We start from the raw sequence: 26,818 nt of genomic DNA on the forward strand, positions 1-26,818 counted from the left end.
CATTGCTTAAATATTGTTTTCAGTGTCATTTAATCATAAACATTTTAGACTTAGTAAAGGTTATCATTTGAATATATTATCATTCTAAGTAAAGGATTTAGTTAAAATATCTAACTCAAGGAGAACATCAAGTAAAAATAGGATTCTTGATAGCATGACTTACAACAAAAATATAATTTATGAGGAGCACTCAGCTGCAAATATTCCTTTTAAAAAAAAATAATCTTACAGACATTGAATAATTATTTCTGCTAAGAATTATGTTCTCAAATTGCTTTTTTATTCCTTCCAAGCACGTTATAATCCTGACGCACAAGAGTACATGTTTGGTCCTAAACATACCACCATAAAACCCCTTTTCATTCAACTCAAATCTAATACAACCAAGTACAATGAATCCATGAAGTTGTCTACAATGGTTAGGATATACTACACTGTTGTAGTTTGATTTATTTTTATGAGGCCATATCATATGTAGTTCCAGTAAAGAAAAATGACAAGAACATAAATACTATTCTGCTAATGCAATTATTGAATGAATACAGTAGCTTGCTCACATCAAATATTTGCTAAAGTCTATGTAAATAAGAACTACTCTAAACCTGAAACTCAGACATAACTCTAAACCCTGTCCTCACTCAAAGCAATTCCACTGAGACAAATTAATTACAGAGAAATCAGATTAAAATATTTTACATTTTCTAGTAGGACTTGGAAAAAAAGCTTCTTCCTTTCTTTTCACATCTGCTGTAAACTTATTTCATTTCCTTCACATTTAGGACTGTAGTTAAGAAAATGGCACGTACACATGGTTGGTTCACTAGAGTACCAACTCAATTCCCCCTGAGAATGTTTAAACAGATAATAATGAAAATTAGGTGAGGTGTTTACAGGGAAGAAAAAAAAGAAATTAAATACTATATGTTTAAATTTAAGGATAAAAATATATGAATTACCTTTTTACTTCTTTGGCATCACTTGCAATGAAGAATCCTAACGTACCTTCTTGAATCTTGACGTGGTTTCCAGGATTGATTAATATACTGCTCAGTGAAACAAGAACAAAAACAACAAAATCATAAATTTAAATTACTTTTAACTGAATGTTCCAAAATAGCTTTATTTGATTTTGTTATAGGGGACCCACTAGTTAGGAAAGGCTGCAAGGAAATATTAAGCCATTCTTCCTCGAAATTTCCAATGAAATAACAGTTTCAAATGCTTTTTACAAAAGATTAAGTGTGAGACAGCCACATGCCTCTGCTTATAACCACATCATTTAAGTGTTTACATCTGTTTTCTTATGTTTTTGCATTAGACTATACAAAATACCAAAGCCTCTCAGAAACATAATGTGTGAAGCTGAGCATTTCAGCTTCCTTGTTCTGTCATGCAAAGTGGTGAAAAATACAGAATATGGTGAAAAGGGAAGAACCAGCAACCACCACTCAATAACAATACAAAGTATCATTTATGAAGCTAAACCCTTTGATGCAAATTTTTGCCAATTTCTAGTGAAATAGAATGTTAATGGGACCCCTATCTGGACATATAAAATTGTTTGAAATAATAAATACACACATACACTCAAGGGGAATGGTACAAGACAACCAGTCACGACAGCTGAAAAAACATAAAACGAATAGAAAATTTTTAAAACACTGCTACGCAGCCATGGGAGAACAAAGATAACCCAACCACACTGACAAAATAGCCTCAGCTAAATTTGATGAAGGAAATTATAAACTGCTATCAAGAACTGAGGTACTCCATGTCTCTCTAAGAAATATCTTTTTTTCATAATGATTTAACTCTAGATTTAAGGTAAGGCACTTTTCAAAGTACCAAGCTAAATATGAACACATGGATAAAGATAGATGTAAATATATTATCCAACAAGTTCTATTAATGCATAATACAACTAAGTTTTTTACTTGCTAAAACTTAACTGAGCCTGTCAAAATTTCTACCTTCTTTGTCTTTTATTAAAGTTGCCTTTGTAAGTCAAAAAGTAACAGCACACCTATGCAATTTACAGTAACTAAAGACTATAAGTAATTTAAATGCTTGTGGATTTAGCAAAAATTGATTTTGCGAAAGTATATATATATATAAAAATAAATAAAGCACATTTCTGAACAGACATACATTACTAAAATTTGAAGGCAAAAAATATTTCATGGTATTGTTAGGAGGGAAAATGGGTCTCAGCAGATCTTTTATTCAAGATATTATTTATTATCTATACATTAGTAATAAATTAGTGTAACAAAAAATATACCTGAAAGCTTTATAATGAGCACATTGTTTTGTGTGATTACACATGCCCACACAGCCCTATGAAAAGACTACGCAGGCTTGCGAAACAAAGCGCTTATCAGTTAAGAATTAAAAGGTCGGTCATGCAGCCATAATTCAGCCCCCATTATGTAGACATTATGATACGCTTCTTAATTTAATAGCCACAAACTACTTTTTTCTCACAATCTGGAACTTCATTCAGTGGTGTTTTACTGCCACTACTCCGCACATGGCTTTATGTAGTTTATCTTTCTTTTAAAATCACCATCATATTTTTCTTATGTGTTTTTTCTGCACTGTTCATCACTATAGCATGCAAAAGATTCACAAATATATAATTTACTTCACAAGAATGAAGATATAGTATTACCCCATTTTACAGATGAGAGATTATCATAGTCACTATGAGATATGGTAGCTATTAATTTGGGATGACTTCAGGCCATTTTTTTGTTAGTACTTAGCATTGCACAGCTCCATATACACCTTCTAGGGACTTTTGCTATAAGTAAGACTGCTCAGCATTTCCAAAATCCCAGCCTCTGGTTCTCAAAATAATAAACACTAAATCAGAGGTCATCTGTAAAAGGTTTGGTTTAAATTATTAGCTCACTCTCACACAGATATTCTGTGGAAGAGGTTGGAACAGAAATTAAAGCTCAAAGAAAACATTTACCCAGATATCCTTCCTTTTCCTTCATTCACAGTTTCAAGCTTTGCAACAAAAAGGAGAGGAGAACTATAGAAAATGGAAGTCATCACCACAGAGCGCAGATTCATCTCCACAGCACACTTCAGTAGTATTGCAAAAAATGAAATGTGATTGCATAAATAATGCCTATATTATGCACGCAGATAAATGGGATGAATTAAAGTTGCACAGCTAAACTTCACATTTGGCATTTCTTCTGTTCGTGTACAGGGCTTAATGGTTGCACTTGCAACCAAAACATCTACCTAATGCAGTTTTAAAATGCAATTCCACAGGCTTTAAAATGCAATAAAACAGACAGGAAAAAATCCCAAACAATCCCACAAGAATTTCTTCATATGAAGCCAGTCACTCAAGTCACAAACAGGTTGGAAAATTTAGATTCCCTGCACAAACTTTTGTCACTTGAGTCAACAGAGCACTTACTAGCTCTTATACAGAAATACCTTAATGGGCTATCTCTAAGGGAGATGAGACGCACTCTACTAGTACACTCAGAAAGAAAGTTGAGAATGGCTCATCTTAAGCCTGCAAGTTTATGTGAGCCTAGGTAAGACACTTGTCAAGAACCAGGAGAGAATCCTTCTGCCACTAACTCAACAAAGTTTTTCTGTCAAAACTTTCTATCATGTCCGTAACTGCATCCATGTTTCAGTCTCCACCTTTCTTCTCCCCTGTCTGCTGGTCCTTGATCTGCCATTATGCTGAGAATTTAGCTGTTAAGTATCTTCTACACATGCTAGTGTCATTTATTCCTATTACACTGTTCCTTGCAAAATATGCAAATAATTGTAATATAGTTACAGTTGGTTATTTTTCTTAGGTACAAATGGGTGTTGCTCTGTCAGAAAAATATATTTTTTTGCCCCTTATTTCATTCCTTAATCATGGAAGTATTACAGATTTTCACTGAAAACAGATGAACACATTTCTTTAAGTAAAGCCACCTTTTTTTTCCCTCATCCCATTCTTGGAGATATCCAAACAGAAAAAAATAGTACCGAAAGACTCAAAAACCTGAACTCCACAAGCTGAGGTAACCCACTATATGTAAATGTTCACTCGTCCTCATAGAACCTAAAATTTGACAAAGTATTAAACAAATGAAGCAGTTCTTTTAAGAGCCAGTGAACATTATCTTTAATCAGAAGTAACTGGCTTCATTTAGAATGAAATGTATTGTGAGCATGATTTTGTATCTCAAGGTTTTCTGAGACACATGAAATCAATTCAGATGGGTCAGTATATGGACTTTATTTTTGTCAGATCTTATACTTCATTCACATATACTTCTTTTCACAAATACAATGTATTTATAGCCACAAAATATAGATGTGATTGCAGTTAATGCAGTATGACCCCAGCAGCAAAATCTTCTGTTGGGAATAAAAATTAATTTGCCCCATCACTGCTACTGGCAAAGAATTACAGCAAAGGCTCATAAAGATTTTGGTTTATATACACACTGATATTTAAACAGAGCAAAATCATGAGCAATTCCTACTGAGTCTATATGGATTTATTAAATATGATGTTTATTAAAACCGAAATTGAATTATTTCTTATGAGACATGTAGTGTCATTAGCTAAAGTTATGCTTTGATAAGCACTCACCCTATTATGTACATCAGGGAAATGTTTTGAATTAAAATAATATTATATAGGGAACAAAGAGGACATGGAAAAATAAAACAGGTCTATGAACGTACCAAGAGGAATGCATCCATCAGTTATTTAGAGATGCATGTATCTGTTTAAGCAGCTCATGAAAATATGCATATATATCCTCACAGTTGAGAAGATAAGTACATAGCAAAGTAAATTGGAGTTTTAAGACAGAAAGCTTCAGCTAATGTCTCATTTTTATGTACCTCCAAGGCTAGGGAGCTTTGTAGATATAGGAAGATTTAGTAAAAGGAAATAAAGGACAGAAACTCATTATGTTTAATAGCAATATATATAGCTAATTCATATGCATTCTGTGCCACGCATTGGAAAAAATGCTGTTGAAAATGATATCCCTGATTTTTTCCAAATATCTGTTTTTATAATAAAATATATTTTATTTTTATCTCCTAAATCAGCTAATGAAATAAAGCAGGGAATGCCAAATACTTTAAAAGATTCTAAGATCTTGATCAGATTTTATAATTTTATAACATTTCTGGTTTAGGTTACTACAGAATCTAATCAAGTGATAGCAAGCTCAGAAAACTTTTAGTGATAATATCCTTAACAATTCCAGTTCCAGAAATGCATTCCTCAGGACAAAACTTTTCATGACAGTACTCACATGTCACTTAAAAAAAAATATTATCTTTTGACTTGCTTGCTCCTTCACACATGAACATTTAGAACCCATGGCAATTAGAGACATGTAAATTAAATATGATTTACTGTGTTTAACAGGAATTTAATGTACTTCACCAGCATGAATTTAGGAGAAGCCGATTCCATTACTCAATGATAATACAACAATTTGTAAGCCACCTGTGGAACAGAATATGCAGTTTGGAAACCTTTGCTTTACATTTATCTGACGTCTAGCAAAAGTTAGTCCATTTGCTAAACAAGATTCACTTGGTGACTAGATGCAAGAGCAGTGAAAATGTTACACATCGAAAATGTAGAAATCAGCCTTGAATTCAGTTGTACTTTCATGAAACACAGAATGGTTTGGTTTGGAAGGGACCTTTAAAGGTATCTAGTTCCAACCGTGCTTCTATGGCCAGGGTTATTTTTCACTAGAACAGATTGCTCAAAACCCCATCCAACCTGACACTGAACACTTAAACTGTAGGAAAGAATCAAGAACAATAGTATCTATACAGTTGAAACTGAATTCCCAGAACGACTGAAATATAAGCAGGTAAAGCACAAATGGGAATTAGTGCACATTTGAGATGCACAATTCAAAAAAATAAAAGAAAAATTCTAATGTGGTCAGAAAAATTCTAGATGAACATTTATGGATCTCTTTACATAGACTGTTCAATGAAAAGTTAAGATAGGACATGATGACTTTTTCATATGTTAGTGGAGAACAGATATGTCAGTAACTCTGACAGTGTGTTACTTTTGATTAATTTACTCACTTGTTGGATTATATCTTTCTGATGTTTGAAGTATACATGCTACCTTCAGTAAAATACAGATACATGTAAATATCTGGTCATCCATTTATTTACCTGAAACTACCCCAGGACATGAGCATTGCTCAATACCTTTTTGGTAGTGCATGGATGATTGGCTGCACAATACAACAATATTGTGATGTAGACAAATACCGTATGTCTTCCCTTAAAGCATTAAAAATGAGGTAAGGTTTTGATCACTAATTGCAGTCTTCCACATTTTGCTGAACTTAAAGATATTTGATGGAGAGCCTGAGAGTTGGAAGTTTGAATTGCAGGACAATTTCTGAACTGACACTTTGGGGTAGGACTAACTCCCCCCAACTATTTAAATTTTACACTCATTTCTGCTATTAGGTGATTTTTGTTTGTCTCCTGCTTTCAAAAGGCATATATGTTGGACTCAAATTATGTTTCTTGGATTGAAACAGCATTAGAAGGTTTGATGGCTGATATCTTTTCATGTTATTAGAATATATAAAACATTATTTCTAATAAATTTTCAATATACAAAAATATCAGTAGGAGATGGAAAATATTTCCTGTAGCTTTCTATAATATTCAGCTATCTTCTGTGTGAACCACATGAAAAGAACAACCAATCAGCCTTAAAGTCCAAACCATCATTACACTGTATGTATTTATTGGTAGGCCACTTGCTAAGTGCCATGGCTCCACAATTTGCTTTGCACAGCTTGAAACTGCATAGTCTTCCATTACTGAGGAAATTGTAAATGGCCACAACTTTGAACTCTTAATCTAGACATAGCATTTACACAGTAGATGACTCTCAGATTTGTGTAACTGTCAGTTTTCTCTGAGAAAGATGGAATAGGTGCAGTGAAGGTCTTAAAACTGAGCTGACAATGGCATGGGAAGATGCCCAGTAAGTACAGCACAGAAAATAGGCAAAAGTAACAACGTTTTAGCAGAACTATATGAAGACTAAAAACTGGAAGATATAGATAAGATCAGTCAGTAGAGATGTACACTGGAAAGAGTTCTATTAAGATTTTTTCTTGTCAGCAGTCTCAGTTATGTACTATTTTTGCTTGTTCTTGCTTTCAAGGTTACATTTTAGACAGCACTAAAAGTGGGATTCATCTCATCTGTCTGATGGAACTGCTTCATTCATCTGATGGAAGCTGCTTTCAATCACTCACTCTCTCTTCCTTTGCAATCATGGACTAAGACTGGGTAACTAAAAGATTAGACATCTAATGTTTAGACTGATAATATTAGGTGAGATGAATCCCATTATCAGTGATCAATTGAACAGTTCATCCCTGCATCAAGGAAATTTGTTTGATTCAGTAACAATCGCTTTTTTTTTTTTTCCTCCAGACTTATGGCTACCCTTGTCACTGACATCATCCTTGTCTAAGAAAAGAAAAGATAAATTGTTGAATTAAGTGAAACACAAGCATCAAAATTTTGACTAAACAAATGACAAAAGCAACAACTCTGTTTTAAACCTTGTGGTAGATGTACTGTACCATTCCCCATGCGACTGAAACAGTAGCAATAATTTAGTAATCAGGAAGATATAATATTGCTTATGTACTATTAATACATTATCTAAAACAAGACTATGTGGTATTACTGATTATAGCTACCACATTTTTAAATAAAACCAGCTATTATTCTTGATTGTTTCATGCCATGCCCAGATGAAATGCACCAGTATTAGCATAATGGCTTTTTTAAATGTACCATGTCATTCACACAACTATAGAAGCAGAATTATAAAATTAGTTTGAGACAATATTTTTTGTTTCAGGGTATGCTTTGAAGTGGAGTGTGAGGGTATGCGCGCAAATCCCACAGTGGGAGTTGGGTGCATACCAGCTTCACACTGATTGCATTTCGTACATATTGCTTCTTTCTTCTGGGCTCTATCATTGACATTAATTCAGATCCATATTGCTCTACACAGAAAAATTCAGTAAGACACTAAAAAGAATACAAGGCAAAAGACACAGTGCACATTACATGCTACAGTATATTAAAGCTTAATTACTACAAGCATATAAAAGGTTGCTCCCAGGATTTAAGTTCTTTACAATAGCAACTACTAAGTCACGGTCTACAGGATGTGCATGTGTTATTTTACTTTTTACTGGGGCATAGTCCAAACTAGTTCCGTGGTACTGGTGAAATCAATACATTTTGAAACAATTAAATTATTCCTTCTGGTTCCAGAAGTGACTGATTATCAGCACAATGAAACAACACAATATACTTTATTCTGGGAGCAAGCAACTTTACTTGGTACAACACTCCTCCATATTGCTCATCATGCCAGCGTTAACATGCCTTCACCACAAGATAATATATACTTAAAAGCAAGAAGCGAAGTAGAGGTGCAACAACTGCAGATCCTTGAAGATGCTAAGTGTTGCAGTAACTTCTCTGCAGTTGGATCATATCAATAATGCCAAACTGACAGGAAGCCACCTCTCTGTTCACACATCTACTCAGAAACCACAGGAGAATAAGACTAAAAATTAAATATAACACATACAACACACGCAAAAAAAAAAAAAAAAAAAAAAAAAAAAAGACATGAGAAGTAAAGATTGGAGACTACGATGAAGGAGGAAATTGAAACGTCTGGAAAATGAGAATGGATCTCCAAAGAGTGCCACTGACAGTCAGACAGGCTGTTATAAGCAATTAGAAAAACAAAGCTGGGATGGGGAAGAGAGATGAGTGGAGGAGAGGATATGAAGAGCATGCCTTATTTATTTCATCCCAACCAACAGCAGCAAGATAGAATGTAGACTAGAGAGGGGATCACAGCATGGTATACCAAAAGAAAATGCAAAACATACTAACCCAAAGAAAAACCGAGAAACAAATACATTTGGTAATGTCTTCATAAATGAGCTTAATAAATGTCATTAAAATGAATGTGACATATAGTACAAACTATCCATAGCATTTTCACTGGAACAGTACAATAGCCTTAATGAATACTGTATTATGAATAACTGGGCTCAAAACAGAACTAGCAATGCAAAAAATCAGGTATTTGGTTGTTAATGGAAGGTGAGACTACAAGAGAACATGAACTACTGTATTGTAAGACGTGTTTTGAAGTAAGACTCTGGGGAGAGGACATCAATGAAGGTGTGAATATGGAGACAATATGGCAGCACAGGGGCTGGTAAAGACGAAATATACATCGTCATGATACAGTACAAATGAAAAAAGAGGAGGGGAGATGTTAACAGTAATGTCTGCTTTTCAAATTAGACAATTTGATACACCAATGACTCCACAAGGGGAAAAAAAAATAGCCTAAAAATCTTATACTGTTTTATTCTGTACTTCCTGCAAAGAAGTTAGTGCGTGAATCACAAGAACCAATGGAGAGACAAAATGCTATTCTCTCTCGTCTTTGAGATTGGGGGCTCATATATAAATATACACACAGATATAGATATATATATATACACACACACACATAGACAGATTAATATATATATATGTATATATGTGTGTGTATATACAGAGAAAGATAGACAAAGATGTTATCTTCCTGTGTTCTTGGCAAGGAATTAGTCCTGAAGTTAGAAGGAGTGGAGGTAGGATTGAGGTTGGAAGGAAAGGTAACGAAGAGGGCATACCGCTTTCGGCTTCTGCAAACGACAAGAAAAAAATTGCAAATCAAACACTTTGATAAGAAATCAACTGACACCAAAGCAAAAGCAAAAAAACCCTTTATTTAAAAGTCTTCAAGGTTCAAAGGTTTTTCTGCTGAGAATGAGAACAAATATATGGATAGACAAGTAGAAAATTTAACAAGAGGAGTAAACATGGGGTGCAGGAGGGAAGAATCCTGGTTAGGCTTTCCTTCTTGCTTACTCATGTGAAAAAAAGAAAAAAAATACAGGGGAAAAGGAAGGTAAAATTATCTCTAAAAGAGATTTCAGATGAGAAGTTCAAATGTCTGCATTTTTGAACTGCTATTTTTTGCTATCTATTCAGCAAGCTCTACTGGGACATCTTCAGGCTGATGTTCTCCATGTCCGTTTAGCATTTTTTCTACAGAAGAAACAAAAGCTCCCTACAAATGAACTAAGAAAAAACATTTTTAAAGCTAAAGTATTTGGCTTGCATCAGGGACACAAAAACTTATTTAAAAAGTGTTTCCTGCTCTTAATAACTGATTATAATATTCCCAGATACTAATTAGAGATGAAGGAATGGCTAACTTGTATTCTGACCTGGAACTATTAAAGTGCAGGACTTAGTAGTTGGTCAGAAACCCACTAAATTCAGACACATTTTGTAAACTCAGAGGTTTCTTTAATAACAGAGCAGTAATTTAAACATCATTAAATAAATAAATGTAAAGAAAAAAATATTCTAATCATGGCTATTTTAATTAATCTTTAAGACACTTTGATATTTCAATTAATCTTTAAAATACCTTGATGAGTTGCCTAAGATAAATATACTATAGACACTTTATCCATTATTTGAAAACAAGTTTGCATTTATCATATCTATGACTACAACCTACATTTAGGCTTGAAAACTTTTAAATTCTGCTTTTAAGCGAACTTGTAAAATCATATATTGTTTATAATTAACAATCTAATACTGTCAAAACTTGTTATCAAGGTGTGCTTATTGGGTTTTTTAGCTTTATTAGGAGTCAAGAAAAAAGGAGAAAAAAAACCAAAATTGCATGTAGGAAGCTCAGATACTGTTAACTTGTACATTAATACTAGCTTGGATAGAGTTCTGATGATTTATAATTACTATTTATCTCAAATTTCCTATGGTAGAGTTAACAGAATTTGATTGTATATCAGAAAGCTTTAGAAAACTAGCATCTGTGAGACTGCAAGGAAAATAATAAAAGTGCATAGGTAAATGACTATTTATGCCATTCTACATGTAAGGAAGACATTAACAAAATCAATGAAAATTCTGCCATAAACTAATCTTAAAAGGAAACTCTCTGTGAAGTAAAAAAATCAGATATATCATTTTCTTATACAGATATTCTATTATGACTAATTAACAAAAATTAAACTGATGGAAATAAGATCTTCTCATCCCTTAGGCAGAAAGAATGGTTTGAAAATTTCCTCTGCTCCTGAAAGTATCAGTCCTAGACTTGTCTCAGCTATATAGCTAATACTAGCTCTTAATAAAAGGTATCACCTAATTAATATTCTAAGTTTTTATTTACATTTATCATTGTTGCTCTAAATTATAAACTATGTAAAGCCTCTCAATAGTTTTACAAAATATGATTCTAAACTATAATCATAAAATAAATCAGCACAGATCTACTCTTGTTCACTCTCATAACAAGTGAAAGCTGAAAGGGTATGATAATCAGTTTCCCCTTCACCTTCATGAAGAATTACCAATGAAGGACTGAAGTTATGAAGTAAAACAAAATATTTCCGAAGTCAACATGAACAAACATAATTGACAAATGATAAACTTATCTTGTTCAAAAACAGTGTGCACTTGTAAACCATGTTATTCTAATTTTTATTTTAATTCACTATCTTTTCATTTAATAAGATGCAAGGAAATGCAAGTATGCCTAAGAAGTGAGAAACTGAAGTTTTGTTCCATTACCTTTCCGGTTAGACTGAAAGTCTCCAGCTCAGAAAACCACAAATATATACTTAATGTATTTGGGTTGAAGAGCACAGGAACAAGTAGAACAATAAAGATAAGCTGCAGGTAGCTGCGTGATTCACTGAACAGTGACTATAAAATTATCACTGGTTAATAAAGTCAGCAGTTATTGCTGTGGATCAGGTTTATGAGAAAATGTGAGTATCTAGCTTACATTATCTCCTCTTGTAACATATGTATTCACAAAATCCGGCTGTTAACATCCCCTTGTTAGTATTGTTCTCTGCAATTTTTAGACTCTTTTTTTTTTTTTTTTTTTTTCCTACCAAATTAATTAATTGTGAACTGTTACCTGAATGGCTTTAAGTAAGAAGGAATGTATGACTCTATCAATCACATTGTGTTACTTTTTGTGAGATCCTCTGCATCACCTTGTGATTAAGAACTCAATCCAACTCCCACTGAAGTTAGTGCAAAGAATGATATGGAAGGCATCAATTATCTGTTATTACTGAAAAAGACTGTAATATTAGCACTTACATAAGTAAAAGACAACTGAAGTAATGACAACCTAAAGTTGTGCAATAATTCTTCGGAGAACCAACAGAAACCAAATATTTTCTAATACTGGAAATACAAAATCTGGTAAATAGTTCCACTGCTGTTACTATCATATTTTTCTTTTTTTCGAGGAAGAGATGAAACTGTTCAGACACAAAAGAATAATAAATAATTTGCTTTACATTATCTAATGTGGAATGAGATCATTCAATGGAAAAGTGATTAAAGAGCCCAGAGGAGTTGGAACGATTGAAAAAAAAATCTGATATTTTAAAAAAAAAAAAAAAGGATTTCTTAATCAGCATAGTAGTGTGGACAAAAGTAATATCCAATAACACGTGTACCACTTCAGGTATCACTTTATAACATAGAAAAGAATCAAGTAAAACCAACCATAGGGCATGAAAATACTCTTATAAACAGTTGTAACACTGCATTTTCTGTGTCAAATGACCCACATAGATTTTACTGATACTTTTCATAAAGAAAAATTACAACATTTAATAATAAACATTAAAATAAACTTTCAAAACATCAGAAATTGTGGCATGAGCTCTAATGACAGAACTGGTTCACCTGTGAGGAGAAACAGTTGCCCTCAATAGTTTTAGGTAATTAGTGGCCAAAAATAAGATGAACTAATATGTATCGTTCCAGATTTACTAAGGTAGTACAGAATATAATTTTTGACAGAGGAAAATAAAATTCACCTCATAGTCAGTATTGTCATATATTTATTATATGACCCTCCACATGTTGCAGAGTACATTTACAGCAAAAGTGAATGTTTTGTAAAGCACTGATAAACAAGTTGATAAAAGATTGAGTCCAATGTCACTCAAATTTTTATGAATTTTTGTACAAAAAACCCCCAACGCTTGTTTATCTGTCTGTGAATCTGTACCACTAATAATGAATTTTATCGTTTTCGGTTGAGGAAAGGTGTCAACCAGTTGGTAATTTCAAGGGTAAATTAATCTTTTCCAGTTTCATGATGTTATTCGTTTATGCAAGATTTGTCAGAATAGATACCATATAAATACTACATTTATCTTATATTTCTCTTTATCCTGTATCCTAAATTGGTCCTTCCAAACTCATTTAAATGAAATTATTATTTTGAGAATACACATAGTATATAATGAGTTTTGATATCACATCTGTTTTCCATTTTCCCTTTTTCAGTAAAATAAGTTGCACCTCCAATTAAAACTGATAGACTATGAACAAAAAAAAAAGCTTTTGTTTAATCAAAAATTAATTGTATCACATATGTATCATTGTCCCCCCATCTACTAAGTGTTCTGACTTGAAATAATCTTAGGGAAAAAGAACAGGGCAGAAATAAAAGCCTTTTAGTGCTATGTGGAATGGTGTAATGTGATGACATGCTAATTATACTCTGAAAAGTTTCAAAAGTATGAGAGTAGCTATGTTCATTCTGAAAGAAAAGCAGGCAACATTCTTGACAGTGCATTCTAGAACTTAAAAATTTGTAGGCATTGGACATACCTGCTTTCTCGTTTTTCCGACTTGTATTCTATGGCTATCATTAAGAGCTTTAGTTTCGCAAACACCAGTCTGCAGGAAAAGAAGAGTCCAAGAGTCAGTCCTTTTTCATAACCAGTATCACATATGTAGAGATGGCTGTGGTGTATGTATTTCCTTTGAGAACTTACAGTAAGATCTTTTCCCAAATTTTCAGTTAGGTATATATGGAACATATATTAAGGTCTTTCTATTTTGAACATAATGAACACATATTTTCCCATAAATATAAACTGACAAGCTGAGAACAGTAGCATAAGCACCAACTTCCTATGTTAGTAAGTCTACGTAAGCAATAATAACAAAGGTCATGATACACAACATAAAATTTCACTTGGCTATAGTTGTGGATGTGTTGAGGAAATTTTTCAAATTGTTGCTGGAACACAGCCATACATTGATTGTAGTGTTCATTCCTTAGAAAAATATGTATGTACTGAACAAAAAGGAGAGTACCCTATTAATAATAGGGTTAATTTTTGTCAACTGCTGTCACAGAGGAACAGCATGACTGGAAGCCATTTCTGACCCATACATAGGAAGTACATTCTGATACTGTAAGACACTTCAAAAATAACTAGAAACCATTTTCTAATTTTGTCACTCAAGTGTATGCAAATTCAACTCTACTTGCTTCCTGTTCTACAATTTGACAGAAATTGTTCTAGGGCTCACCTTTCAATTAGATGGCTGTCATCTTCTATATCATACACTAACTTTTCCAGTGCTCAATATTTCTCTACAAACTTCCTTACCTCAGTGCTATTAATATTTCTGCATATATTTCAATATTTATTTTTCTTTAAGCAAATTAAGCAATATTCTTCACACTTCACATCAGTCACATACTTAGCAGAAAACAAGGAGTTGGCTGCTGAACTGATAATATATCATTTCTATTAAAAGTTCAAAAAATCACTGTGAACAGTTAATATCTGCTAATTCTTCAGGATAAGAGAAATAACCACTGATGTAGGGATTCTGACAATGCTGAGGCAATGTGCTGCATATCACATGAGGATATATACAATAAAATTCAATTTTCATTGTTTAAGTTTTGTAATATAAAACGATCATAATTTTTCTACAAAAATTTTTCTTTTACAGGACTGTAGAAGTACTGTTGTAGTCTCCTTGTCTAGGAAAGCAGGTGATATCTCAGTATTGGGAAGTAACACAAAAAGAAAGATAGAGGCAATATTCACTTAACTTTTTTTCAAAAGCAATTAAAAGTCTTATTCTACCACCAGAACTCCAGCCAATGTCAGATACGGACAGACAAAATCCTGATCATTACTGAAGACTTGATGAGCCCATCATCTCCTACAATATCAACAGGTAAATGAAGCCTCACTATCAGTGTCAAAAGGATTAATAAGGCTTACCATTTAAACTGTATTGTGCAAATATTATTTGATGTGATTAAAATGAGGAAGATCTTATACCTGCTTTTTTTCCCCAGATACATAAAGAAGTTTGTAATAAGAAATTATAACACTTTCTATCTCAAATTACTATGTAGAAGTTCACAAGAATTGTCAATGACAGTACATGAGGCATTAATTTCTACTTTATTTTCAACTGCCAAAAGCATCTGCTAACTACTGATGAACACAGATGGTCATGAACAAAGGCTCTTAAGAATCTGAATCTGACTGTTTCTATCTACCCAGAAAGGAATAAATGGTTTTTGCCATTAAATCTTCATTCTTTACTGGTAAGACTATCATTGGCATAAATTAACTATAGATACCTGTGGTATTATTTGTATATGAAAGTACTGGGATATTTAGAATTTAAAGAAATTATCATTCTCTGTTCTGAGCAGTAAAACATGAAGATACAACCTTAATTAGTTATTAAATATTTATTTTTCTACCAAACATTAATGAAAGAATATTAATTAGAAAATCTAGTGGAAAGAAGTTTTTTCTTTTCAGAGAAATTTTTTGACTGGAATCTTGTACTCCATAAATAATTAATTTTTTTTCCTCAAGGTCAGTAAGAACTTTTTTTCTTAACTACTTTTGACAAAGGAATAAATACTCTCCTCAGGAAAGAAAAAATATTTTCAACTACTTCCATGCCTTTGTTCAGGTGCAGTTAGCAAAAGTATTTTGATATAGGATAAATCATGTTGCTATTCACCTAATTAAAAATACATGGAAAAATATCATTCCCAATAAAAAAGTAGTATGTTACAGTAGCATCTTAAGATGCTTGAGAAAGTTACTTATAATATCAGAATTCTTTCATAAATATATGATTTTTGTCTTGTTTTCAAACTATTTTTTATGCACATTGGCAACTAGTGGTTTCTTTGGTGCTTGCTAATACACTGTGTTTCTTAGAAGCTGAAAGTATGAGTGTATCAGGTACTTCACTTTTATGGGACAGCAGTGTCCAAAACCAGCATAGACTATGAGGTTTGTATGTTGGAACAGAAATTATCATAATATAAAGATACATAATAATCAAAACATCTCTTTTAAAGGTTTGCTAATGTCAGGTTTAGCTAATTTCCAATCACATGAAACTGGCATAAGCATGGGACCTTCTGCTTTCAATCTACAGCTGGGTTCTTCCAGATGCTGAGCACTCATGTATTGCTCAGGCAAGGAAAAAAATTAAGCAACTACTCCAATAGCAGAATTTAACAGAAGTATTAAAAAATGTAAAAGTAAGCACTGGTATAAGTGGTTCTCTGTAAAACTCTGTAAACTAAGTTTGTTAGCATGATTTTTGGGGGTCTTGTTAAAGAATTTGAGATGTATTTTACACATCTTACTAGATCATTATATGTACTTCTACTATTCCATCAGAATTGCTGGATCTTAAGTATGCTACAGAAGGACAGATTATAATAGAAGTTAGAAGAGGAATCAGAAATTATAGAGCTGCTAAGAAATAGAAAGCCACTGGACAAAATCTATCACATACATAATACAGAACACACTGGTGGTATTGCTACCAGTACTGGAAAATTTGCTCAAAGAGTACTTAACTACTATTACAATTATTTCCACTTAAAAGACCATTTACCTTACATGACTGTTGACTTATTATTTACACCTTAGAAACCCAGTAAAAATTTAGAGCTTTCTGTGAAACGATAAGAAGCTCTAACAGGCCAGCTCAAAAATATGGAAGAATTAAAAAAATACAGCTGTGTCATGTGTATGTGTAATTATGCAAATGTTTCAAGATCTGTGATTGCTATGTATCTTACACGGATGTGGAACAGAAGTAACTCCGCTAAAATCATGGAATCATTAACTTAATGAACAGTGAACAATGCCAGTGAGAAGTTTACTCTACTAGAGAGGATTTAGTTAAGCAGGCAGTTCCATGTCAGATTAGAATTTTAACCATAATCTCAGCTGTGAAGAGACACAGAGATACTACATATTCAAGGTATGTTTCCTGGTCTAATCCCATCTGACCAATAAAATGAAATACAATTAAATTTTATATTTTGCAAGTTATGAATCACTGGCTACAAAACAATACTCATTGCCAGGTTCAGCGCATGAAAAACACTTTTCATTCTTACTGCCAAAACACTGAAGAATGCACCTTTTAGTTTCTTTAGACAGAATCAGGACACAACAGATGTATCGAAGAGAGATTTGAAACTGATGAAGAGTACTACATTCAAACAATGCCTGAAGAACCTGCATGACAACACTTTAAATGTGCTTTAGCAATTCAATAAACATTTCCCTGATATATCTGAATATAATATAGAAGTTTTGATCTTTTTTCTTTTGCTTTGTTAAATCAAGATATGAGCCTATTTTATCCTCGAAGGCTCATCATGGGGAGTATGTGGAAAAGGTTCTTGCCCCCTAGCCTTTAAATGGTCTTCTGGTTGAAGGTTACAATAGACTAGCTTTCTATCTCCAACAGGGTAACAGATGGGGGAGGGGAGGAAGCTATCAGCACTGTCATGTGCAGAAGCTGAGCATTTGGTATGGGTCTTTTAAACACCTATTCTATAGACCTAACAAAGTTTTTTAGCAATAATTTTGTTGAATATCACTTATGTATGGCTGCGAACAAGGCCTTTTTATTTTCCCGTTAGATGATCAAGAACTTCTGGGGTAATCCAAAGACCAAAAGAAAATTCTATTGAATTTTATAAGATTGAGTTGTAAACAATCAACATAAGTTAAAATAATAAAAAGCATACTGAAGTAGCCAAGGTTTGCATAAATCAATCAAAAAAGACAAAGTACTCTTTATATCTAGAACAGTGGAAAAAAGACCTCCAAGACTGGAACACTACCAGGATAATGTGAAATTAATAGTAGCAGGAAAAGTAGACATCCAGAGGAAGTACAGAATACCAAGTGTACATTTTAATACAAAAGCATATAGAGAATACAGGTGAACCTTGACAAAGATCAGGTTCTTTTCCGGTGGGTTTGATTCATTATAGAAATAATATAATAGAGTGTGTGTGGAGTGACTTATGTCACTCATGGTAACAATGACATACATCACTCATAACGACATACATTACTGTCTATATACACATACCTACACACAGAAGCACTTCATACAAATTAATTATTTGTACCAGTTCCAGTCAGTGGCTGCTGACAAGACCAAGAGCAGGTGAGCAAATAAATTTGCTGCTCACTCTACTGGATACTACTACCATTACTAGGATGGTAGAGAGAACATGAGCTGAATATTTAAGGTTTTGGTTGCTGACCTGTCAGTCTGTTATGAAAACCCTGAAGATAAATGTCAATACAGAACTCTACATTGCTTTTTCTCTGTATTTCCCACAACAAATATTATCTCGGTTTACGATGATGGTTCCTGATTTGAAATGCAATGGAAATGCTGTGAAGTGTTGTGGAATACATCCTACTCCAATCCACACTAAGCTAAGGAGTTTCATAAATATTCGTCTTTCACTACTTTTGTCAACTCTTATCTTGCTAAACAAAACTATCATTCCTCTGCTCTTTCTGGCTCCCTTTAAAGCTTATCACATTGGAATAAGAAAACTAAATAAGGATATTGTTCCTATAAGAGCTCTACTGAAGGTTTTAAGCACAAAGACACTGAGCTTGCTTTATAAAAGTTCGTATTGCTAATTTTGTAGGTATAAACAGGAAACACACCTGCTACATATAGAGTTTTGAATTAATAAACCAAAATTTGTTCACTAATTACTAACCCACTAATTACTGATTGTACCAAGTGTAGTAAAATACAGGTTATCCAAAACCACTGTGTAAGCACTGGTAATAGTAACATAGGCCTCAATACTTTAAACATATTAAAGAAGAATGAACTGTGGGAAGCTGTAAGGCCTCTGTGCTGATCTATGGATACTTTTCTATTGAAGCAGCCTTTTCTTACTTATGAAATTAGGGAGCACAGTGGGACCTTACAACATCTGTTTACATGTGTTGGCCCTTGCTATCACACAGGTGTGCCTCAGGAGACTACCACATACTCATTGGCTGGATAGAGGCAGGGGAGGTGTCCAAACTTTTGCCAGAGGGACCCAGAGGAGAGTTTTTGAGAGCACTTGGAGGAAAGCGTAAAATATAGGAGACATCTCTGCCAGAATCAAATAGTCTGATTTTAATTACAGTCAGAAGATAAAAAGTTTAATTTAGAGTCATGTCAATCTAGAGGCTGTCTTGTGGCCCGGCCACTACCTAAGCTGATCTTAGGTTTATTGAGTTTAATATTTGACACACATCTGCAATGTTGAATAAAATCCTGGGTTCAGGAAAAAGCTCCTAATTTAACAGGAATGGACTGATACAGCATCACTGCTTCACAGAGGCAGAAAACTGTACTGGTCATATTATGTGTAGCCTAAGTTTCAAGAGTCCAAAAGTGCCTAAGATTTATCTCACCTTCCGAGACAAGTCAGAAGTCTAGTTGAAGAGAGTGATCCAAATATAGAAGCAAGAACTTGACAGTTACAGATAGCCAATGCTGTCCTTGCTCTGTGAAAGACCAGCTTAATTTGGAGTCACTCGGACTAGGAAGTGCTACTCCTATGAATATATCCAGAAGAGAAATGATATGTTGTGGAGCTGGGAGAGAATGTAGACAAGTGATGAGGATCACCTGCTCATCTAACTTAGTTCTTTTGTCTTTCTTGGTCCTTTGTCAGGACAGTAGAGTTTCTAAGATTTATGTGATTAGCTCCCGAAATGGTATGTTATAAAAACATACAAACAACTTCATGACTAATGTGGGAATATATGCCATAGTTATAAACTATGCAACAATATGCTGCACAAATACAGAGAAAATGGCATCTCTATAATTTTGCCTTTTATTAAAACATGACTATGACATTTGATTGAATGAGTGACTTCAAAAACATAACCAACAGCCAGTGGGCCCAATTTAACATATATTAAGAGAAGTGCACACCCTTCATATGGTGTTTCCTCTGACAGGTCAAGTATGAATCCATAGATATATTAGCCTCACTAGGAAAATTTCTGAGTGGAGAATGGTGGGACTAGAACCTGGGTGAAGGTTAGCCTTGCATTAGTAAATATTAGAAGGCCCACTAGAAGACCATGCACTAGTGGGGGACAGTTTGGTTAGTTTACTCTTCAATCAGCATCACCTACACCTAGTCCAAAAATATCCAAGTACACAGAATGATAGAAATTACATTCATGTACTGAAAATATATTGGTGAGAATACTTTCACATAGTACACACACATATACTCAGAGTTATAAATAAAACTTGCAGACTGATATTAACTTCTCCTTCCATCTAATTTTTCATCTTGGTGTTGACATCAAAAGCTTGAAATTCTTTAACAATATTGAGTGTCCCATCCTCACTGAAAGAAGAGATGTGTTTCCACTCTCCTAATATTTCTTATCTGGACTGTATGGCAGCCTATTTCAAAGAATCACATTCCTAGACTGCCAATCAAGACCAATAAACTAAGGAAGCAGCACATCTTATTTAGTTTCAGGGTTTTAAAATGTTGTTGTGTGAATTTTAACAGCTGAAGTACAAAAACTTTTCTCAAAGTCTGTAGTTGATCACACTAAGCCTGCCCACTGATTTTATTTCCCCTTCATAAACCAATGCAACAGACTTTTTGCTGTCCTTCAGTTCTTCTGGAAATTGAATAGCTAATTCTTACAGTAATGAAAATAACTAAGCACCAGACTCTTTAATATGTAACACTACATTTTAATTTTCAAGGTGCTTTAATTAACTTGAATTGAATAGTTATTAAACTGTTGGAAAATTAGAGATAAATATTTTTCTTTATTTTAAACTAGCAAATAAAGTTAATTAAACCTTCAGATGATGAAATAAGGCTTGAGGAGAGTTCCGAAGTTTAGACATTTTTCTAAATCTCAGTAAATGCCCCTTCTTTATTGATTATTTTATCTCAGCTCTACCAGCACAGTTAAATGAATGTCAGCCCTATGTCAAATACAGTGTCAGTCACATATTTCTAAGAACTCTCATAGAAACTCAACTATGCTTGACAATGGTTTGGCATGAAGATTTAGTTTTTATGATTCTAGTTAGTGTAAACAGCAGAAATTACCATTCATTCTGATTACAATGCAAATTTCTAGAATACATTAGCAGATTTTCTATTTCAAGATATCCAGGCCAAGTTTTATGCTTATAGTAATAAACATTTTCCCTAAATAACCTAGTCACAGCCTGGTTAACACAGTGGAGGGATGGAATGTGAGCCCCTTCATTTTACTAGCAAATTGAAGACTGGTCTTTCTCATAAAAACATCGCAGAAAAAGACAGATTTTTAAATGGATAACATTTGGCTAACAGTTGTTTTTCCCTCATTCTTATGCCACAACCTATGTTTCTGCTACTGTAAAAGTCAGAAAACGTGGGAGAAGTGAGAGAAGTTGAAGCAAAATCATTCTCCTTTATGCAAGAGATATCTTATTTCTCCCTCTATTTCCTTCTCTAATAATGGAGTCTGTAGAATTTTTTCTGTGTTATCTAGTTAGATATCAAACTCTTCACAGTAGGGCCTTTTTTAAGAGTTCCTTTTTAAGCATTCAAAAAGTGCTTAACAAAAGCTGTCCACAGTCTTTGTTGTGTCCTTTTCATATGGCTGTGATGAAGAACAATGCCAAGAGAAGAGGAAATATGACTGTGCTGAACTATTCTGACTGTTTCTGGCCACAGTATTTATTACAGAAACTTTGTGCGTACAAATCTCTTATTCGCAGAATCATTCTAGGACAAATATAAAGATTCTGAGTCTCTAGAAATAAAGTTGTAGCATGGCTTATGCTATATGCTTCAAAAACTCCTTTCTCATTACAGAATAGACATATTTTTTCTGACACATTTCACTTGTTAAAAGCGGTTTGCAAACAGTTCCACAGAGCTCTGGACGCCACACTGCTTATAGGACTCCACTACATCTGCTTCAATTAATGAATAGCTTCCTTGGAATGGGACATACGCCAAGACGGTGACACTGACAACCACTATTTAAAGAATGGGAATCATTAGAAGAAACAATAGGACAGCACTTACGAGTAAATAACTCAATTTAAATGTATGGCTGATGAATTTGTTCAACACTGAAAACATTTATGCCTTCATTTATAATCACTTAATTCCAAATCTCTTCTGAAAACAGGCATTACAATGTTTGGAATACTTCCATGCAGTGATTGCTTTAACGTTTATTTTATTGGATCCTATCCAATATAGCAACATTAGGACTGCAGCAAAGTGAAAAGTTCTGCAGAAAGCTTAGATTTCACTTGAGAGAAGGCAAGTACTTATGTATATTAATATGTATTTCTACTTACTCACAAACTGCAGGGAAGGACAAACCCACAAAGGCACTAGACAGATATTCTGTATACATTTCATTTGCAACTCCTTCCAGGTAGTATTTCTGCCATGTATCTTCCTCAATCTAAAACAAAGAAACACACATGTAGAGTTCTGAGTAAAACCAAAAGCTTTCTTTAAAATTTACAAACAACTGCTTAAACATAAATCAGGTTTTAACAAATAAGTCAGTAGACTGTTATGGCAATTAATATTACTTATTTTACAGGATCTTGTGGAATGCCAAAAAAAAAAAAAAGTCCATGTACTCAGTAAATCAAGTACCCTATGTAAAAATAACACACTCAATTATTTGCAAGCACATTCAGCATGAGGTGAAATAAGGTTGTATAGAGATTGAGAAAAAACATTTCTCAATGTGCTCTTTCTGAAAATTCTCTAGTAAAATGGTTGCATTATATTGTGATTTGAGTCTCTCTAACAATGTTTCAACTATTTTCACCTTGTTTAGATGTTGATCAGCAGTCAAAATTAATAATTAAAAATTATATTTTTTTTTTCTTTTCTGCATCTATAACTAACAAGGAAATATGAGAATCATACACTGAAACAGTTTCTTCAACAGTCATCAGTACCTCAGGACAACAACTGAAAAAAACCTTTACTGATAAATTCAGAGATCTTTTACTGTTGAAGGTATGAAGGAAAAGAAGTCAGAGGTGCTACAGGACTACCATCAATGTATTCGCCCAAGCAGAAGTTTCTAGCGGTATCTGTGATGTGCATGCAATCCCATCTAGCTTCCAGCAGCTGCCCTGGGGTCTGTGGATACCATGTCATATCTATAAAGCCTATGTCTCACATATTCTATAACTTCTTTCAATTAGCATCAAGCATCTAAAGTAACTGGATCAAGTTGCTTAGCGTTAATCAGCAGGAATAGCACTATAAATCAGAAGAGCAAATACAACTTCTGTATACCATAATTTGTGCCATCATCCAGTTTGTTTGAGTTTTGACTGTCATTCCCAATAAGACCTTCTTAGGCAAACTAGGGAAACCACCACAGACACAGAGTCTCAAATATCTAAAGCTTCATATCAAACAGTTGTTTCCCTATTTATCACATCACATTAAAACAAAGCAAAAATTTCAACCACAATGGGGCATTCCTGTGTGTAATTATTTCTTTGGCTTTATTCACTAATTGTGCTATATAAATTATGTGAACAGAGAAATTAATATTTGGAAGAATTGTACACAGCACTAAAAATGTTTGTATGATAATACAACATATATTAAATTAGCAAGAAGCATAAATTATATCAGACCAGCAAAAATAATGTGATATATTTCTTTTTTTACATTACCACATTTTCATTAACCAGTCTATATGACGACATAGTAAATAGGAAACAAGTAAAAAGAGAGATTGAGAAATCAGAGATTTTAATTTTCTTAAATAAGGCACATGATCTTACAGATCATGGAAATATTTATCTTACAATTTTGTTCATGTCTAAAAGCTGTATTTTATTCTTTGCTAAAAAATAAACTATTAGTTCCACTATTTAGGTAGCCTCATTATAGTTTTCATCTTACACAGCAGAGAGTGAGACAATATTGAGTTTAGATGTTAAGGCCAAAATACTGACATAATGAGAAAGTAATTTCTTTTTACACTAGTGGCAGAGATTTGCAAAGCTACCTGAAAGGTTGAAGTACCCAACACCTACTGATTTAAGAAGAATTTATATAACTAATATACAACTATATATCTCTTAAACATCTCACAATTTGTCTTTTTCTGATATCCCCAACTTTTCCCAAAGCTCAGTCTACACTGTGTAAAGAGATGATGACACTAATCCTGCAGGAAACAGAGCTGTAGCCAGGCCCAATGAAGTGGCAGAAAGGGTGCTTCAGGAACATCCACCTTCATAAACTACTGCAGGTAAGGTTCGAGCGCTTTAATCTACATTGCTGATCTTTCTTATCCAGTGTCCTAGAGACAGTGTAATAGCAACCAGTTAAGTATGAGCCAGATATTTTTTTTTTTTTGCCATTACATAGAGAACTCCCAATATTTCAGAAATTTTTATCAAAGAATTCAGTCTGATACGATAAACAACTCACTACTGCTTCAACATTTTGTGCAGATACATTACTATCTTGGATAATACCCAGTCAATGACTTTAGTGGTATAAAATGCCTTATGGTAGGAAAACATAGGTCTGTATATTCTTTATGGCAAAAGCATTATGGTACGTTAGGATAAGTGTGGGGTTGGTTACGAACATATAATTCAAAGAGCAACATAAATGTACATCTCTGTCAGTATTCAAGACAATAAATTATTACATGGGATTTAAGTGACTTGAGTAAAGGTGTCTAAGTTAACTTTTTCGGCTATTCAGTAATAAATCAAATCGAGAAAAGCATCTTTAAGCAACAATTTATCTTTGTCTGTTGTGCCAAACTACAGCTGTTTTAAAACATCATTAAAGAAAGAGGTCCTTGCATAACATATAGGGCTTAAAGGAAATCTCACCATGTAAACTCAAAAAAGGATAAAAATTTAAGATGGGAAAAATTAAAGCACATACTCTGATCACCAGACAGTTCAGGTCTGTGACCAACAACATACTCCATGCTTTTATAATATATCCAGCAATTGGCTTTCTGCCTCTTAAATTTACAAATGACCTCATGACTATAAGGATAAAGTTCAATACTTTTCTGCATATTTTTTCTATTTTTCCTTTAAGTGGTTTGTTTATATTAGTTTTACTACTTATTATTCTACTGTATGATTCTAAACAAGGTATAATCAGATGAAAACATTAAGTGTTTAACAAAACTTTTTAAGCTAAGTAATAGATATTTTTTAAATTTTAAACTAAATCTTTAGGAACTTTGAAAATCTTATGTGCTTTAGGAAATAAAATTATATGAGCACAAGCTGTAAAAATAAAATACATTTTAAAAACAAAAGCTGTAACTGTTACAAAGTCCTATTCATTCCCCAAGAGTCTAGAACAGATTTTTGTTGTTCTTTCTTATACATCTTAATTAAACACTTAATATTTTATAGAAGCTTTAAGTTACAGTTCTGTATTCCATATTCTTAATCCAGTTTCAAATCATGAAGCTCATAAAATGCCATAAAACAAGGATTCTACAGAAATGCAGTGATGTTAATCTTCCTACGCCTTTTTTTTGCTCTTTTGGAGTGCTGTCTTCATCCCTGCTTCCCCTACCTGCAGTTAATTTCTCTTCTCTACCATATCATTACCTAACATCACCCACAATACCAACAGAACTGTTTCTCTAGGCTAATGCCCTGTATGTCTGTCATGGTTTGAGCCTAGTCGGTAGCCAAACACCACACAGCTGCTTACTCCTCCCTTCTCTTCCAGCAATGAGAAGGGACAAATGAGCCAGGCTTGGGATTTGAGATAGGACCGGGAGGGGCAGATCACCCATTATGGTCATGGGCAAATAGCAGACTCATTAGGGGAAGAAAAAAAGAACATACATTTATTACAGACACTACCAACATCTCTTAACAGAGTAGGACAGTGAGAAGCATTGCCACATCTTGAGAACACCTTCCCCCCACCCCTCCCTTCTTCCCGGGATCAGCTCTGCTCCTGATATCTCTACCCCCTCCCCTCAGTGGTGCAGGGGCAGGGAACGGGGGGTGCAGTCAGTGCTGCCACTTCCTCCAGCTTCAGTGGGGGGAGCTTCTGGAATTTGTTTCCCCTGCTCCATCATGGTCCCCCCTCTCACAGGAGACAGTCCTCCACAAACTTTTTCCGACGTGAGTCCCTCCCAAGGGCCGCAGTGTTTTCTTACACTGCTCCAGTGTGGGACACCAACTTTCTCCAATGGGAGTCCCTCCCACGGCTGCAGCCCTTCCCGAGCTGCTCCGGCATGGGACTCCCCCGCATGCTGCAATCCTCCCAGCGCTGAATTACAGCAGCGGGGCTACCTTTTCCCACAACACTATGGCCTTCTTTGGGCACAGCACCTTGATCACTAGGTGAAAACACAGGCCATAAATCAGTGTCTGCTCCACCGCAGATCTTCATGGGTGGCAGGGGGGGGCCGCCCTGCCGACTCACCACAGGACA

The 26,818-nt window shown here is 34.1% G+C and overlaps 1 protein-coding gene across 29 annotated transcripts in view; it reads right to left on the bottom strand.

The window, feature by feature from the left end:
- Positions 1 to 26,818, bottom strand: part of KCNMA1 (potassium calcium-activated channel subfamily M alpha 1) — a 509,088-nt gene that overhangs the window by 108,101 nt on the left and 374,169 nt on the right. For 15 of the 29 annotated variants that reach the window (XM_042789210.1, XM_032982009.2, XM_032982001.2 and 12 more), the window contains 4 exons: positions 22,696 to 22,805; positions 13,834 to 13,902; positions 9,780 to 9,791; positions 957 to 1,043 (listed from right to left, as the gene is read on the bottom strand). In XM_042789210.1, the coding sequence (XP_042645144.1) occupies positions 957 to 1,043; positions 9,780 to 9,791; positions 13,834 to 13,902; positions 22,696 to 22,805 (278 nt within the window). The remainder of the gene's footprint in view (positions 1 to 956; positions 1,044 to 9,779; positions 9,792 to 13,833; positions 13,903 to 22,695; positions 22,806 to 26,818) is intronic. The other 14 variants (XM_032982029.2, XM_032982014.2, XM_032982011.2 and 11 more) reach the window with 1 other exon arrangement.

Source organism: Tyto alba, unplaced genomic scaffold (assembly GCF_018691265.1).
Source record: "Tyto alba isolate M040663 unplaced genomic scaffold, T.alba_DEE_v4.0 Super-Scaffold_1, whole genome shotgun sequence".
Classification (NCBI taxonomy): Eukaryota; Metazoa; Chordata; class Aves; order Strigiformes; family Tytonidae; genus Tyto; species Tyto alba.